Raw genomic sequence first — 14,177 nt, 5'->3', positions numbered from 1 at the left:
ACTTGACAGTGGATGTTAGCAATAACAAAAGATTTTGAATTGAAAATTTCGTAACTCACCTTTCCAAGCACAAGATAGATTCCTGCCGAATTTTCGTGGTCGAGGACCTGTTTCACCCAACCAGCAACGAAGTATTTATAAGCCTCCAAGCTCTTGAAGTTTTTCAAATTTTCGTGAGAATAGGCTGATTTAGTGTGGACAAGATAATTGTAAATATCTGCGTAGCAGATGTCAGGCAGACAGGGCGAAGACAGTGGGTCGAAAAACATCGATTTGGGCATCAAATATGGATCTGGCGACTGTATAGAACGAAGCTTTTCCTCATAACGCCTTTTATGCAACAGATCCAGTGAGTTTGCGGCATCAGAAAGCACCGGGTCTTCCATGAAATGCATTTTAAATTCCGCCATCAATTGAAAACAATGCTAATACAGAGTCAAAATGACGGACAAGTGGGCGGAACCATACAGCGAGCACGTGGTACGTGGGTAGGCTCTACAAGACGGACGCACGGTGGATTGTCTTGTGAGAGAAATCAACATGGGTTCCAACAATGTTAATGGTAAAAAAAAAGGTGAGGCTTACCTTTGAAACGAAGTTTGAAATGATAAGGAAATATGAGCGCGGTGTCCGCGAACGTAAACTGGCGCGACAATAGGCCGTAGAATGGGTACGAACTCGACGGTCCTCCTCTGTTCGCAAGTCTTTATAAGTTAAGGTGACAATTATTATTATTGTAACATCACCAAAGAAATCGCCAACTTCTTCATCTTTTTAATCATTTATTCAGAACTTGCCTTCAAAACTTGCCTACTGTCCCCTGCAGCTGACCGCCGACAACAAAACACGTTAAGTGAAAGTAAAAACTCTAATACACTCTCTCTCACTCTGTCGTCAGCCTCGCGGTGCGTTCAGGTACACCACGCAAAATACATCCGCCACATTACAACCCAATTCGTTACAACAATACAAGTATTATTATTATTAATATTACTAATTACTATTATTGTATTATTATACCGATTTTTATAATTTATTTGTTTTGCTCTTTGTAATTTATATTTGCAACAGTAACAGCAATATTTATTAAGGATTAGTGTAGGTTTTTGGGCTGTGGAACGCATTAATGGAATTATAATGTATTCTTATGGGAAAATCCTGCTCGACATACGACCATTTCGATTTACAAACAAGGTCCTGGAACGAATTAACTTCGTATGTAGAGGTACCACTGTGCTCTTTTTTTGAGTCTCTCAGCTCATCGGTTGCCATTGACGATGGTACATGTTGGATTGGATGTCTATTGCCATCAGTGGCAGTGAATGATATTACTGGTAAATATTCTCTTGAAATATATTTTTCCCAAAAAAAAAAAAAAAAAAAAAAAAAAAAAAAAAAAAAGATCATGATCATTGTATTTATATATTTTTAAAAAATTTTTTTTCAATAAGGGAAAACAGCAAATTTACCTTTTTTACTTGAATTAAAAAAAAAATCAATTGAAATGTTAAAAAAAATAAAATACAAACTGAAAAAACACTACCGGTAAGTACAGTAATCCCTCGCTACTTTGCACACGATGATTGACAGATGTTAAGGTTTGATCTTGCCAGAGACGCTTGAAAAGCTGAAACTTCAAAGCGCCGCATAGTTTAACTTGTTAAACAGTGGCTGTGGCAACTCATTGTGTTAGTGAGCAGCTTGTGCGATTTGAGTGGACTCACTCAATGAGTTTAATAAAGACAAGCATTTTTCTACTTTATTGTTGTTTAAAAATAATTTAGTGGGGCAGTAACATATTTAAATCTTATCATAATTATTACATTTAAAATGCTTAAAAAACATTCATTATTATCATATTTTAAAATGTACTATGGGGAAAAAAGTGAAAAAAAAAAAAAAAAAAAGTGTCTTATATGTATCTTTCCAATGCTGATTCTGAATACATTGAACCCCCCAAAAAAAAAAAAAAAAAAATGGGGCGTGGGGGTCGCTACTTTGCAGTTTTTCACTTATCACGACGAGTTCTGGTCCCCATTAACCATGAAAAATGGGATCACTGCATTGTTTATTCATTTAAAATAAAAATTTAAATAATGTATTTTAATTTAAAAAAAAAAAGCTAGTTTTTTTTAAAAATTATTATTACAGTAATTATTCCCCGATTTCTGTAATATAAACAGTAAATTACATGATTTCTATCTGGACTGACAACTTGACTAAACGCAAAAATATCTGGTGACTAGTAAAATATCAAAATAATGGTTTGTGGCAGTCTTTGTGGAGATAATCTGGAATTGTTAAGAGTTGCTTGTGTTCTAAAAATCAGTCCAGATAAACCTCGGCAGCCGTGTTGCTGATCCCCAATCTAAGCAAAAAGTGCCTGTCACTTTGTGTACATCACATGAAATACCACCCAAAAAACACAAAACAAAAAAAAAAGCAAAATGTGAATTCAAACATTCAGATTTCGATCATTAGTGCGCTTCAAACTTTTTCCTAGCAACACGGATTCTTCAAATTGCCGAAATAAAAGACAAGCTAGCATTCCAAAAGATGCAATGTCAAACTTTTATTTAGTATTTTCATAGGACACAGAACACTGAAATGTCTTTCATGATACTAGACTTTGTAGAAGCTTTAGTATTAAACGTATGCGACAAGTACATCAGTCAAAACGCGAGAAGAACAGGGAGGAGGATGAAAATGCATCAAGTTGCCTTAATCACCCAAGTCTTGCTACATAAGGTTTTGTAATGGAGGGATTACGTACTGTACTTTAATGGCACGGTAGATGATGTTCGAAACAAATGGATGGCAGTGGTCTAAATGATGTATTCATACAGCAAGTATCACCCAGTATTCAGTAAAAAGAAAAGGTTTGTCACAGTAGTTGCAGTCGCATCAGAGCACCTTCACTTTTAAAACCGATTTCTTGGGATTTTTGAAAATTATGTCGTAATTGGACAATGAAAGGTAAATTTGTGCATACAGTATGTTTTGGAATGGAATGTTTTCAACCAAAAAGTGTTCCATTGTTAAGTTGTACACGACATTCATTTCTCTATTTAGAAGTCTCAATAAATTAGAATAATGTAGAAAAGTCATTTATTTCAGTATGTGGATCAATTAGAAAAGTTCAAATGTATATATTGAACAGTAGATCAACAGGTTTGGTTTTGGTAGAACCCTTTTGTGTTATGCTACTGCATCGACACAAACTGTATATATTTTACCGGTATATTAATTTACAAAACAGAGGAATAACTTACTCTTTCTCAACAGTTCCCAGTTCAGTTTGTTCCCAGTTCAGTTTGATAAGTTTGATAAGTCAGTTGAGTTCAGACACAAAGTTCTAATATATTGAGATGTACACTTAAGAGACTGTCAACACCTTCAAAAAAATAAAGTGACAAACAGTTAGATGATTCAAATAGGCTTCGATAGACTCGACGTCGTAGTCACTTTTTGAAAGGTAGTTTTTTTTTAAAAGATAAAAATAAAGAGAACATGAAATTCCTGGTGTGCAATAAAGATGATTCCGATGAAAAACAACCTGACAATTGTGAAGTGCTTTTCCGGGATTTCTCACTTTTCTTGATCTCAGCACAAAACCAACAAAAAACATCCATTTTGAGGCAATAGGGGTGGTGTGGCTCAGTGGTAGAGTAGTTGTCCCTCCACCCATAGGTTGTGGGTTCCATTCTCCACCCTGATGAACTCGTCTAAGTATCCTTGAGCAAGATACTGAACCCCACGTTGCTCCTGGTGCTGCGTCACCAGATTGGAATGTCGATGTAGTGTAAAGCGCTTTGAGGGCCTTGAAAGGTAGAAAAGCGCTGTACAACACTATTTTTTTTTTTTTTACCAATAATAGTTTGGTTCGCTAAAAGAAACAACAAAACGCAAACTGTGATTTTTAATTGCGTTAAAACAATAAATGTCACACACAAGTATGCGAAAAACATGGAGACTCCACATAAGAAGTTCAGAATTTAGATTTAAACCCCAAAACAGAAATGTGAGTCAGAACTGAAAACCACAAATTAATCGTGGAGAATGTACTTAATTTGAACGTGTACATGAGTTGCACATGACTAAAATGTGGTGAACATCAATTTTCGCTTCTCCTTGAAAATTATGTCGGTTTACCGCATATTTATCACATGAATTCAAAAGACTCTTTTTTTTTTTTTTTTTTTTTTTCTTCTTCAACATAGGCCCACAATCGAAAGGGCAAAATCTCAGTCTCCACAGTCTGGTTTAGATTAAGAAACAGGAGGAAGTTTTACAACATTGTTAACACTGATTCCAGTGGAGAGTCCGGCCTTGTGACATGCACCAATTACCACTAAAATGCTGTTATTTGCAACACTATACTTAGCAATAGTACATCCTCTTTAACCCTTTCATGGCGTTTAAGAAAGGAACAATTTCATTTTCTTCATTTTGAACGGGTGATCAGGTGTACAAAAAAAAAAAAAATCAATGAATCAACATCATATTTTCCTTGTGTAGTGCAAAAGAGCAGAACATGACACCCTGTTTCTCTTCCGTCTGACTCAAAAGCGACACTGCATTTTCAAAATCTGACTAACATACTTTCAAGTTGTGAAGATACAGTATTTAATTTTGAAACAGAATATTTCAGTATTTGATATGTTACAGTAAGTATTCCGATGATTAAGCACTTTGTATAGCAGAAAAAAAAGTTACAAAGAGGAGTTTGACATTTTAGAAAATATGTTTAATGTCTTTTGGCGCAGACCTCAGCCTCTTGTGTCGTGCTAGCGCATGTGCTAATGTTAATCTTTCAATTTATGCACAGTCTTTGTGAGAAATTTACTCTACACTTAAAGGTAGTATATGGAATTTTTTGAGTTAATTTAAAATACTTTTCTACTCCATGCATGTTCCACTAATGCCCTGATGAGTATACAGAGCACTGATATTTCAACTGAGACTCCCCTAAAAAAGCCCTTTCTGTTTGGCAAAAACACTTTTTAACCCACTTTTCTAACACTTAAGGCTTGCACAATCATGTTTGCCGTTTTTATGTTTCTGGTGCTGATTTGATGGGCCAAACGCTCATTGCTTTATGTTCATGCTCGTACAAGCAAGAGTGCCAACCACATGTACGCTTTAGGTGTGAGTACAAAAGTGACAAACTCCATATAGCACCTTTAAATATTTAAGTGTTTAAGTACGCGCAAGGACAAAACTGTATTTCCTTTGGTTGCATTTACAGTATGTAAGGACGATACATTATGACTGTAGGGGGAGGGAGCGCAAAAGTCCCAATCATTGGTACTTTAACAGGAAGACTAAACCTGTGTGGAAAATTTGCAAAAATGAAAAGAACCCCCCCCCCTTTTTTTTTTAAAATAAATAAAAGACTTATTTTCCTGCTGTTTCACAACAACGAACCCAAAACATTGCCTGTACATTAACTTTCAAGCACATATTTTTGGTAATTAAAAACAAAAATTAAAGTTAACCCTCTTAAATTGTTGACAGCAGGTCTCAAATATATGTACTGTATATGTTTATTATTAATCATAATTTTTAAACTCTCATGTGATAACATTAAAACTGTTCAGACCATAAGAACACACAGATTCTGATTCTCTGTGTCCAAGCAGCTGAACAGAACAGGTTAAAAAGAAAATTCCCCATTTATATTTTTTTTAATGATAAATAAAATGTTATGGTTAGAAATATATAGAAATATACTCTGGTTATAGCCCCTAACAACACTCTAAAGTAGATTCTTTTTTCTCCCCACGGTATTTACCGTAATTTTCAGACTATAAGCCTCTACTCCCTCATTTTGAATCCTTATAGTCTAGTGCGGCCTATTTCTTGACTTATCTGAGTTTATATGTAATACTTTATTTAACAGTGGTGTCATAAACTGTCATAAGACCGTCATAATTATGACATGACACTGTTATGGGCATTAATGAATGCTAATGACGAATGTCATTAAGTGTCATCAGGAAAATTTTGTCACCAATTCCCTTTCTGTCCGGTCCGTATCTTTTGAAGGGAACCTTCGACTTAAAAACTTGTAGCCTCTAATAAGCCACAATTGTTCTCATTTACTAAAATATGTTATCAGAAACATAAAATATTGTCATTGATTTAAAAATCTAAAATATTTAGTAAATGTTTTGACCTACGGAGGCCGCCATGTTTTTATACCTGCTATGGACGCTCGGGGAGACGACATAGATTGTCAATGTCACTCAACGAATATTACCGGGTTATTGCAATTCTTTCTACGCAGCGAGATGTCCAACACATTCGCTCATCGGTTAAAAGTGACGAGTACTTACTATTTGTGTTTTTATTGAGTCTTTTATTGACTTTTCATCGTCCCAAAATACTTTTTGTGTGTTTCCCTCTCATACTTCTAAGCATTGTGTTTTCTTGTGATAGCTTTAAAGCAGATTGTACAGACTACATTAGTGACATAGCATATTTAAACCACACTTATATGATATTACTACGTTTAAGTATTTTCTTAAGGCATCTTTAGTATGTTCTGTCTGTATGCATCTAAACAAAATAAGCTAAAAGCGCACAGTAGTACTTTGGGAGTCAAATTCGCCTTTTGTCGGATGTTTCGTTGGGGTAGCACATTTCGGCAGAACACCGTTTCTTTCCCCTACTCTTGTCTCATCCCGTCTTTCCTGTTCATTTTGCTTTTGCTGCTTGTTTTGTGAAATATCGACAATGCTGTCATGTTCATTAATGTTCCTCTCAGATTCAAATTGAAAGGGTTGAACAGATGACATGTTTATGTCGATAAGTCATTCTCTGCAGCGTAACCATGTGACATCACTGCCCTGCGACGTCAACAACAATAGCGATCTACTAGTTAAACTAATTTTACAAATTGTAGAAAAACGAAAACATCAAGAGGGGTTTCAATATCAAATTATTTTAACATAATAACTAGGGCTGTCAAAATTATCGCGTTAACGCGCGGTAATTAATTTTTTAAATTAATCACATTAAAATATTTGACGCAATTAACGCACATGTCCCGCTCAAACAGTATTCTGCCTTTTGGTAAGTTTTACAGCAAGGCTTTTTGTGCTGTCCAACAGCGAACTCTTGTGGTCGCTTTGCGACATGGTTTATTGTTTTCTTGCCAGTTCAATATGGCTGCACGACGTCTCGGGCTGATGCCTACGTTGTAATGTTGTGCTTACATGATCCTTGGACAAGATTTGTCCGTAAGTATGGTTGTTGTAAAGAATGTACATATTATGTTAGTAAGCGAAATGTTATATTTTTTGTATGAGACGCTTTTTGTTTATGTTTAGTGAACCTGTATAGCGTGCTAAGCTAACGTTGTTGCTAATGCAATGCTTGTGTACTTTTTTTTTTTTTTGTAGTTTTACGATGGTCTAAAGAGGACAATGGTTTGAGGCCATTTTATTAATAAATCAGATGAAAAAGGAAGAAGTCTGATTATTAAGGCATCGTTCACTAGCTGTCTAGCTTTGGAAAAAGTAGACGCTTCGGAGTGAGGACAGCATAGACAGATTTAAATGACAGTAGAGTGAAATGCCCACTACAGTCCTTATGTACTGTATGTTGAATGTATATATCCATCTTGTGTCTTATCTTTCCATTCCAACAATTTATTTTACAGAATATATATATATAATTTACAGAAAAATATGGCATATTTTATAGATGGTTTGAATTGCGATTAATTACGATTAATTAATTTTTCAGCTGTAATTAACTCGATTAAAAATTTTAATTGTTTGACAGCCCTAATAATAACGTTTATCTTTTAAGAACTACAAGTCTTCTGTCCGTGTATCCCTTTAAATCAATTCAAAAGTGAGATAATTTGCCAGATGACATTTAATGACATCTGTCGTAAGCATTCATTTATGCTCATGACAGTGACATAAATGACTGTCTTATGACACTGCTGTCAAATAAAGTGTTACTAGTTAATATCGTTCGGTGTAAATATCACATAATACAGTGAGGATCGCTGCAGCTTATAGTCCAGTGCGGTTTATCTGTGAACAAACGCCCTTTTCGTGTGAAATTTGGTGGGTGCAGTTTATAGTCAGGTGCGCTTTATAGTCCTAAAATTATGGTAATTCGTGGTTTGCCATTGACAACAATAAATATCCAACTCATTTAAACTGGGGGGACCGAGTTGAACGGGACATAAGTTGTTTCGCTTTTCAGTATGCTGCAACTGAGAGAGCCTGCAGTGACCTCTCCTGATCAAAATAGAATGGATGTCTAATGTCGTCAATGGCAGCCAGGTAAGCGCCCTATAAAAAGTCAATGCTATTCTACCCCAAGTTATTTCAGAAAATGTCAAACTTTCTTTGCACACAGAACACACACCAGCAATGAGACAGTAACAATGACTTTAAGAGGTGAAATCCCAGTGTGCAGAAATAAAACATGATAGCAGCTCATGGAGTGTCTCACCTTGTGTAACCGCAGGGGGCGGCCGTTGCGGTGGCTCTCAGTTGGCACACACATATACAGGAAGAAGGGAGAGGAGGGAGGAAGGGCAAGAGGCCTCTGTCGGTACCTCAAACATACTCCTATGGTTTGACACTTGATAGTAAAAATCATATCAAAATAAATTACATAACGTATAAATTACTCAAAAATACAAAAAACAAAAACGATTTGGCAATGTTCACTTCCTTCTTTTCCCCTCGGTTTCATTTAGATTACACTTTGAACATGTTGAAATGGTCATGATAGGTGTATATGGATGCCATTTGGCAGGTCCCTCTGCTGCTCCGAAGTTGGGCCTGATTTCAGTACCGTGACAGCTTAGAGACCGTTTGTTGTGAAGGCAGCGTGGACTGATGTGCGATACAGATATACGATATTAACTTGATCAGAAAGGAGCGTTTTATAAGGGCTTGCCAGCTCATCTCATGTCATTAAGGTCAGGTCAATGACAGTCTATTTTGTGTGTCGATGTTGAGACATGTACTGGGGTAGACAGTTTTTTAGGTGCGGGCTTTGCACAGGTACAGTATTTTACAAAAGGAGTGTATCTTTTATACTTTTGAGACGATCTTTTAATATTTTATGACACACAAAAAATATGGCACTCAGCTACAATGTAAAGTAGACAGTAAACAGCTTGTTCAATTGTACCCTCAAAAACACTACAGCCATTAATGTATGAAGTGCAGTGGAGCCTTGATATACGAGTTTGTTTGGTTTATTGTACGACCATTTGTTGTTATACTTTCTTTATGTGTTAGCAGTCTCCTAGCTTTATGTTTAGTCTGACTGCACAGCTGAAATGGGAATGACATTCCACAGCTCAAAGCCTCCTTTTTGGGACTGCCCAGAGGGAGGACTCAAAACTTCAGTCGTTTTATTCATCTTTTTTTTCTTCTTAGTACTGACATTAACGAAAATGGCTACTCATGTTATTCGTGGATAGCGACGTACCTATATTCTGTGCATGCATCGATCCTCAGAGTCAGATTTTTTTATTTGTGGTCTAAGGGGTGACTAATTGCGGACTTACTGTTGCCTGTAGGTGCGGACTTTGCTAGAGGACGCCATACACAATCTTTGTCTTTGCTTTTATGTCATTATATTTTTAGGGAGCCGGGCAGTAATAACTAATTTGAATTTGATGGATAACTCACTGTAAATTGCATTCTCTGCTACTATACAATGTTCATAACTCAAATTTGTACCCACATTTTCAGCCAAGGGTTTAAACATCAATGGCTGTGGAGTTGTTTTTTTTTTTGTTTATTATGGGAGCATAAATTTGCCCATTTTTTGAGCTGTTAACTGATTGCATTACATTGGAGGAAAGTGTCACTTCAGTATTGTCCCATGAAAAGATTGATCAAATATTTACAAAAATGCAAGAGATGCACTCACTTTGGGGAAATACTGTCCATCAGCATCGCCATAGCAACCAAGCACAGCTCCTCAGTTCTCCATGGCCTCGGCACAAACCATGTTGCCGTACAGCTGCGGGGGGTCAAGGTGTGTCTGGTCCTCTGTCTCGCTATCCGTGCTTCCTTCACTGTCCAGGTGGGCAGAGGGGTGACATGGGCCCGGTATGGCTGGGTAAAGGGCGTTAGGGGGTAGCGGGCTGTGGAGGAGGTCCTCGTCAGAGCTCAGGTAGTCGCCCTCAGCAGAAGCGGGGCTGGCCAGGCAGAGATCCTGGTAGTTGGCACCCACGGTGGAGCCTGGAACGCCAGCCTTCTGACCTCGCAATAACCTGATCTGGAAAGTCAAGTAAGATTTCAAACTTTACAACCAACATTGCGCTCATCACCCAGTACACAAATGTTTAGTAGGGATGTACTAAATCTCACTGTTCAATATCGGTATGGTATTTAATTGCATTATGTGGCAGTCAATTAAGCATCTGTGTGTATTTCTTGTTATGTGGTCATACGGTCGCATAGTCAGGAAGTCAGTAATGTGCGTTTGCATTGGAACAACAAAGTGGACAGAGTGCTGTTCCAACCCTGATCATTTCTGGATAACTATAATATATTTGCCGGTACTAGGAAGTCTGTGCCTCGATTCGATTCGAGGGCATTTGATTAATTTAATACAATATTGCAGACACTTAACACAAAAAGTTACAATTTAGATACTGTAAAGCTCAGAAAAATTCATTGCTCCAAATTTTAGACATTTGAACCATTTTTAACAAGTCAACATATCTGAAGATGATATGTGCGTTTCAGTCGATTGGATCGGATCGTTGCTTAACCAATCAATGTATCCATCCAGATTGATGCATCGTTACCTGCTAGACCACAGTTAATTTTTTTTTCAATTATTCATTAAATTCAGCCAGTTGCATTTCCGTATTTTGACTCGCATGCAGTTCATCAGTTTTCAACCGGTTTACATTCTTAGTAACAAACAAATAAAACAAGTCAAACATTGCTCTCTTGCTTGATAAATCTAAAATCTAGCAGTTTAACTACAATTCTTTAGCATTTAGAACTACTTCTGCCATGATTTGTTCTGTTCATACTGTAATTCAAACTACAGTGCAAAGACCGTAACAATCGTATTGTGTGAATACATGAGACAACGCTAAGATTTCTTTTTCACTGAGATTTTTCTAACCGGTTTGAAGCTTTTTTTTTTTTTTAACTTGCACGCGTGAGTTTCACTCTCATTCAGAAAACCACAGCTTTGTTGAAGTGAGGGGCGTCTCAGAGCTGATAAGTCTCGTTTCACCCCCTCAGTTGAAAGTCATAGTCATGCACTAACTCGCTTTGAAAACTGAAAATTATCTGGGCATAATTTTGAACAAGATGTTCTTGCTTGCATTGGATGCTTTGGTATTGTGCAGGTATACATGATGAAGTGACTTTAAACATTTCAACTGCCAAAGAGCCACTTAAAAGTAAAGACAAACATTAACTAAGTTCACTTGAATGCCAATGGAGTTTCAACAGTGACAAAAGTGGAACTGTCTGTGGCTTAGACATGGGCCGATTACCGGTTTCAAGGTATACCGTGGTATGAAAACGTCACAGTTTCAACCACAAAAATTTTCCGTCATACCGTCCTTATGGTATTAGCTATTTTTAATATCACAAAAATGTAGAGAGAAATCCCTCACTTGCAGCTGCAAGGCTCAACCCTTTCCCACCGGTTGTTGCTCAGTGTCAGTGAGTCAGCTGTGCTACACGATGGCTGGAAGAGGTGAAACTCCTGAACTTTTTTCCCCTCATCAAAGAAAACGAAATCGCTGGTATGGGAATACTTCGGCTACAGAAAAGTTACAGACGGCTGTGGCTTAGAGGAGGAGTGCCAACCGACATGTAATACATGTTTGCAGAGGGTGGCTGCTGAGGAGGTAATACTTATACTTCCAATTTGATTTCGCATTTACACAAAATTTAAGGTTAGTAAACACTGTCCTGAACGTTTCCCACCAACTGCGAGAGTTAACTCCATCGTGTTTAGTGTGTCTAGCGGAAAACTTTTTTTTTCTCTCTGGCAACTGTCTGTGCTGAGGAAGAGTGTGTGTATGATGTAAATATGATACGATTCATACACATGTGCTTTTATGGAAAATAGTTCAATTATTTTTGCTCTGATGGAAATTATGTTGAGCTGTGGCTGTGGGTTTAGGCTCACCTAAATGACTGCATTTATTTAAATTTTATTTAGAATATTTCAGTTATTTTTTAACCCAGATATCTCTAACACATTTTAGAGCTGTAATTGCAATACCGTGATATTTTGGCCAAAGGTTATTATACCGTCAGAATCTCATACCGGCACATGCCTACTGTGGCTGTACTGTAAGTGGTGTTTGCTGCAAAGCAACATGTACTATATAAGACCTCTGTGAAGATGGGGTTTAAATGAATGCTCTGGCATTCCAGTGTGGATCTAGCAGCTTCTATTTTATGTAGTTTTTTTCCCTCAAAATTTTTTCAGTTTAAAAACATTTTTTCTTCTTGGGGCAAAAAAACTTTTAAACTATGGAGTTCCATATTGAAATATACAGTATAGATATGTGACTTAAATTCCATGGCTTTATTGCTGCTTTTTATAGGTTTTAAATTCACAAAAAGTCACATTTGCAATGATGACCCTTCTACATTAATGTAAAACAGATAGTCATAAAGAAATCACTGACTGACATTTGTAAAAGAATTACCAATGTACACAGATGTAAATCATGAGATGGTGAGGCTTCCTGTTGACGCCTACGTACTGCACAGATTACTTTGTCCCACCTTTAGGATGACATTTTCAAAAGATCATTTCTCACCGCTCTGGCTTAACTAAAGGTTAAAACGTATGTGTGTGTCTGACCTCATTTTTTAGCTCAGTGATCTGGTCCCGGAGTCGGTTGATATATTGCCTGGAGTCAGAGTGGTTCAGCTGGCCCTGGATCAGCCCTTCCTCTTTCTGAAACACACAATCACACACGGGCCCAGGCAAGGTCCGCCAATGAATCAAACTTAAGGTGCTTTGGGACCTGGAGTTTGCACGTCTTTGTAGGTGCTGTAGCAAAAAGGTTCTATGAGCTACTGTTTTACCCAAGGTCCCCAGAGCATGTACAGATATGTAAATCAAGCTGATAAAGAGTCCAGTAAGGGAAAGTTTGATTCTTCCAGGATAAACTATTGATCCTCACCTGTATTTCTAGCTCGGCTATCTTCTGCCTGAGCTCGGCCATGGCAGCCATGCTGTCAGCTTCCCTCAGTCTTACGGCCATCACCTCCTCTTTATTCTGTGAAAAAGGACAATGTTAGGGAGCCGATTCTCACTTTAGCCCCTGTGGTTGTCCCTCATGATTTCATTACACAATAATTGCTGTTTTTAATTAAGTCTGGTATGATCCATACTTTCCCTCCCTGACGACTAACTCTCCACATCCCTCTCACCTCACCTTGCAGTCCCACTCGGCCTGCTTTCGTTTCATCTCGTTGAGCTGGACCTGAAGAGCTTTGTTCTGATTAGACAACATCTGTAGACGATCCTGGAGGGCGGAACGTTCCTGCTCATGGCGGCCAATTAGTTTGCTGTGGATTATGTTCTAAATCGAAGGAGGTGAAAAAAAGCAAATCAGTATTTGTGTCAAGCTTCATGCGTACCTTTTTTTTTGTACTGTACTGTAAAATGGAACTTCACGAGTCGAAATACCCGAAAGATTTTGCAATTAAAAACCTCACAAAACTGTTTGGTGGAAACTATGGTGAAGTAGTTAAACTTGAATGGAAGCATAAAGGATTTTACTTTTTTAGAAAATATCCCGATAGAAGGAATAAACACAACAAGGCATTTGTATAAACAGGACATTCCACAAAATAAAGTTATTCAATATATTAGAAAGTTAAAAAATGGTGTCTACCTTCTGTTTGCACTTACATGACAAGGCCTGCAGGTTATAAAATGTAAGCGTTGCATCTGTATTGCAGATGTCCTTAACAACTTAACATTAAGATGCCCTTTGCATCACTAGCCACGTTTACATGCTGACTTTTATTCATACCGATTCAAATCATTTCGAATGGAAATTTCACATCAGCTGTTTACATGTCACTTCATCTATTCCGATCCAGCGTTTACATGTGACTGCCTTTATTCCGAAAGGACGTTTGACAACTGCCGTCTGACATGCGTAGATTAATCAAAACAAAGCG

The 14,177-nt window shown here is 37.4% G+C and overlaps 1 protein-coding gene across 5 annotated transcripts in view; it reads right to left on the bottom strand.

Moving 5' to 3' along the window:
- Positions 1-5,386: 5,386 nt before the first annotated feature.
- The window catches only part of evi5l (ecotropic viral integration site 5 like), a 53,050-nt gene continuing 44,259 nt past the window's right edge, over positions 5,387-14,177 (bottom strand). For 4 of the 5 annotated variants that reach the window (XM_057843053.1, XM_057843054.1, XM_057843055.1 and 1 more), the window contains 4 exons: positions 13,424-13,570; positions 13,169-13,264; positions 12,844-12,939; positions 5,387-10,269 (listed from right to left, as the gene is read on the bottom strand). In XM_057843053.1, coding sequence (XP_057699036.1) covers positions 9,970-10,269; positions 12,844-12,939; positions 13,169-13,264; positions 13,424-13,570 — 639 coding nt within the window. In that variant the 3' untranslated portion in view covers positions 5,387-9,969. Of the gene's footprint in view, positions 10,270-12,685; positions 12,765-12,843; positions 12,940-13,168; positions 13,265-13,423; positions 13,571-14,177 lie in introns of all 5 variants that reach the window. The other variant, XM_057843056.1, reaches the window with a different exon arrangement.

This window comes from Corythoichthys intestinalis, chromosome 8, assembly GCF_030265065.1.
Source record: "Corythoichthys intestinalis isolate RoL2023-P3 chromosome 8, ASM3026506v1, whole genome shotgun sequence".
Classification (NCBI taxonomy): Eukaryota; Metazoa; Chordata; class Actinopteri; order Syngnathiformes; family Syngnathidae; genus Corythoichthys; species Corythoichthys intestinalis.
Note: the sequence above shows the minus strand (reverse complement) of the source record. Positions and strands in the feature narration are given on the sequence as shown.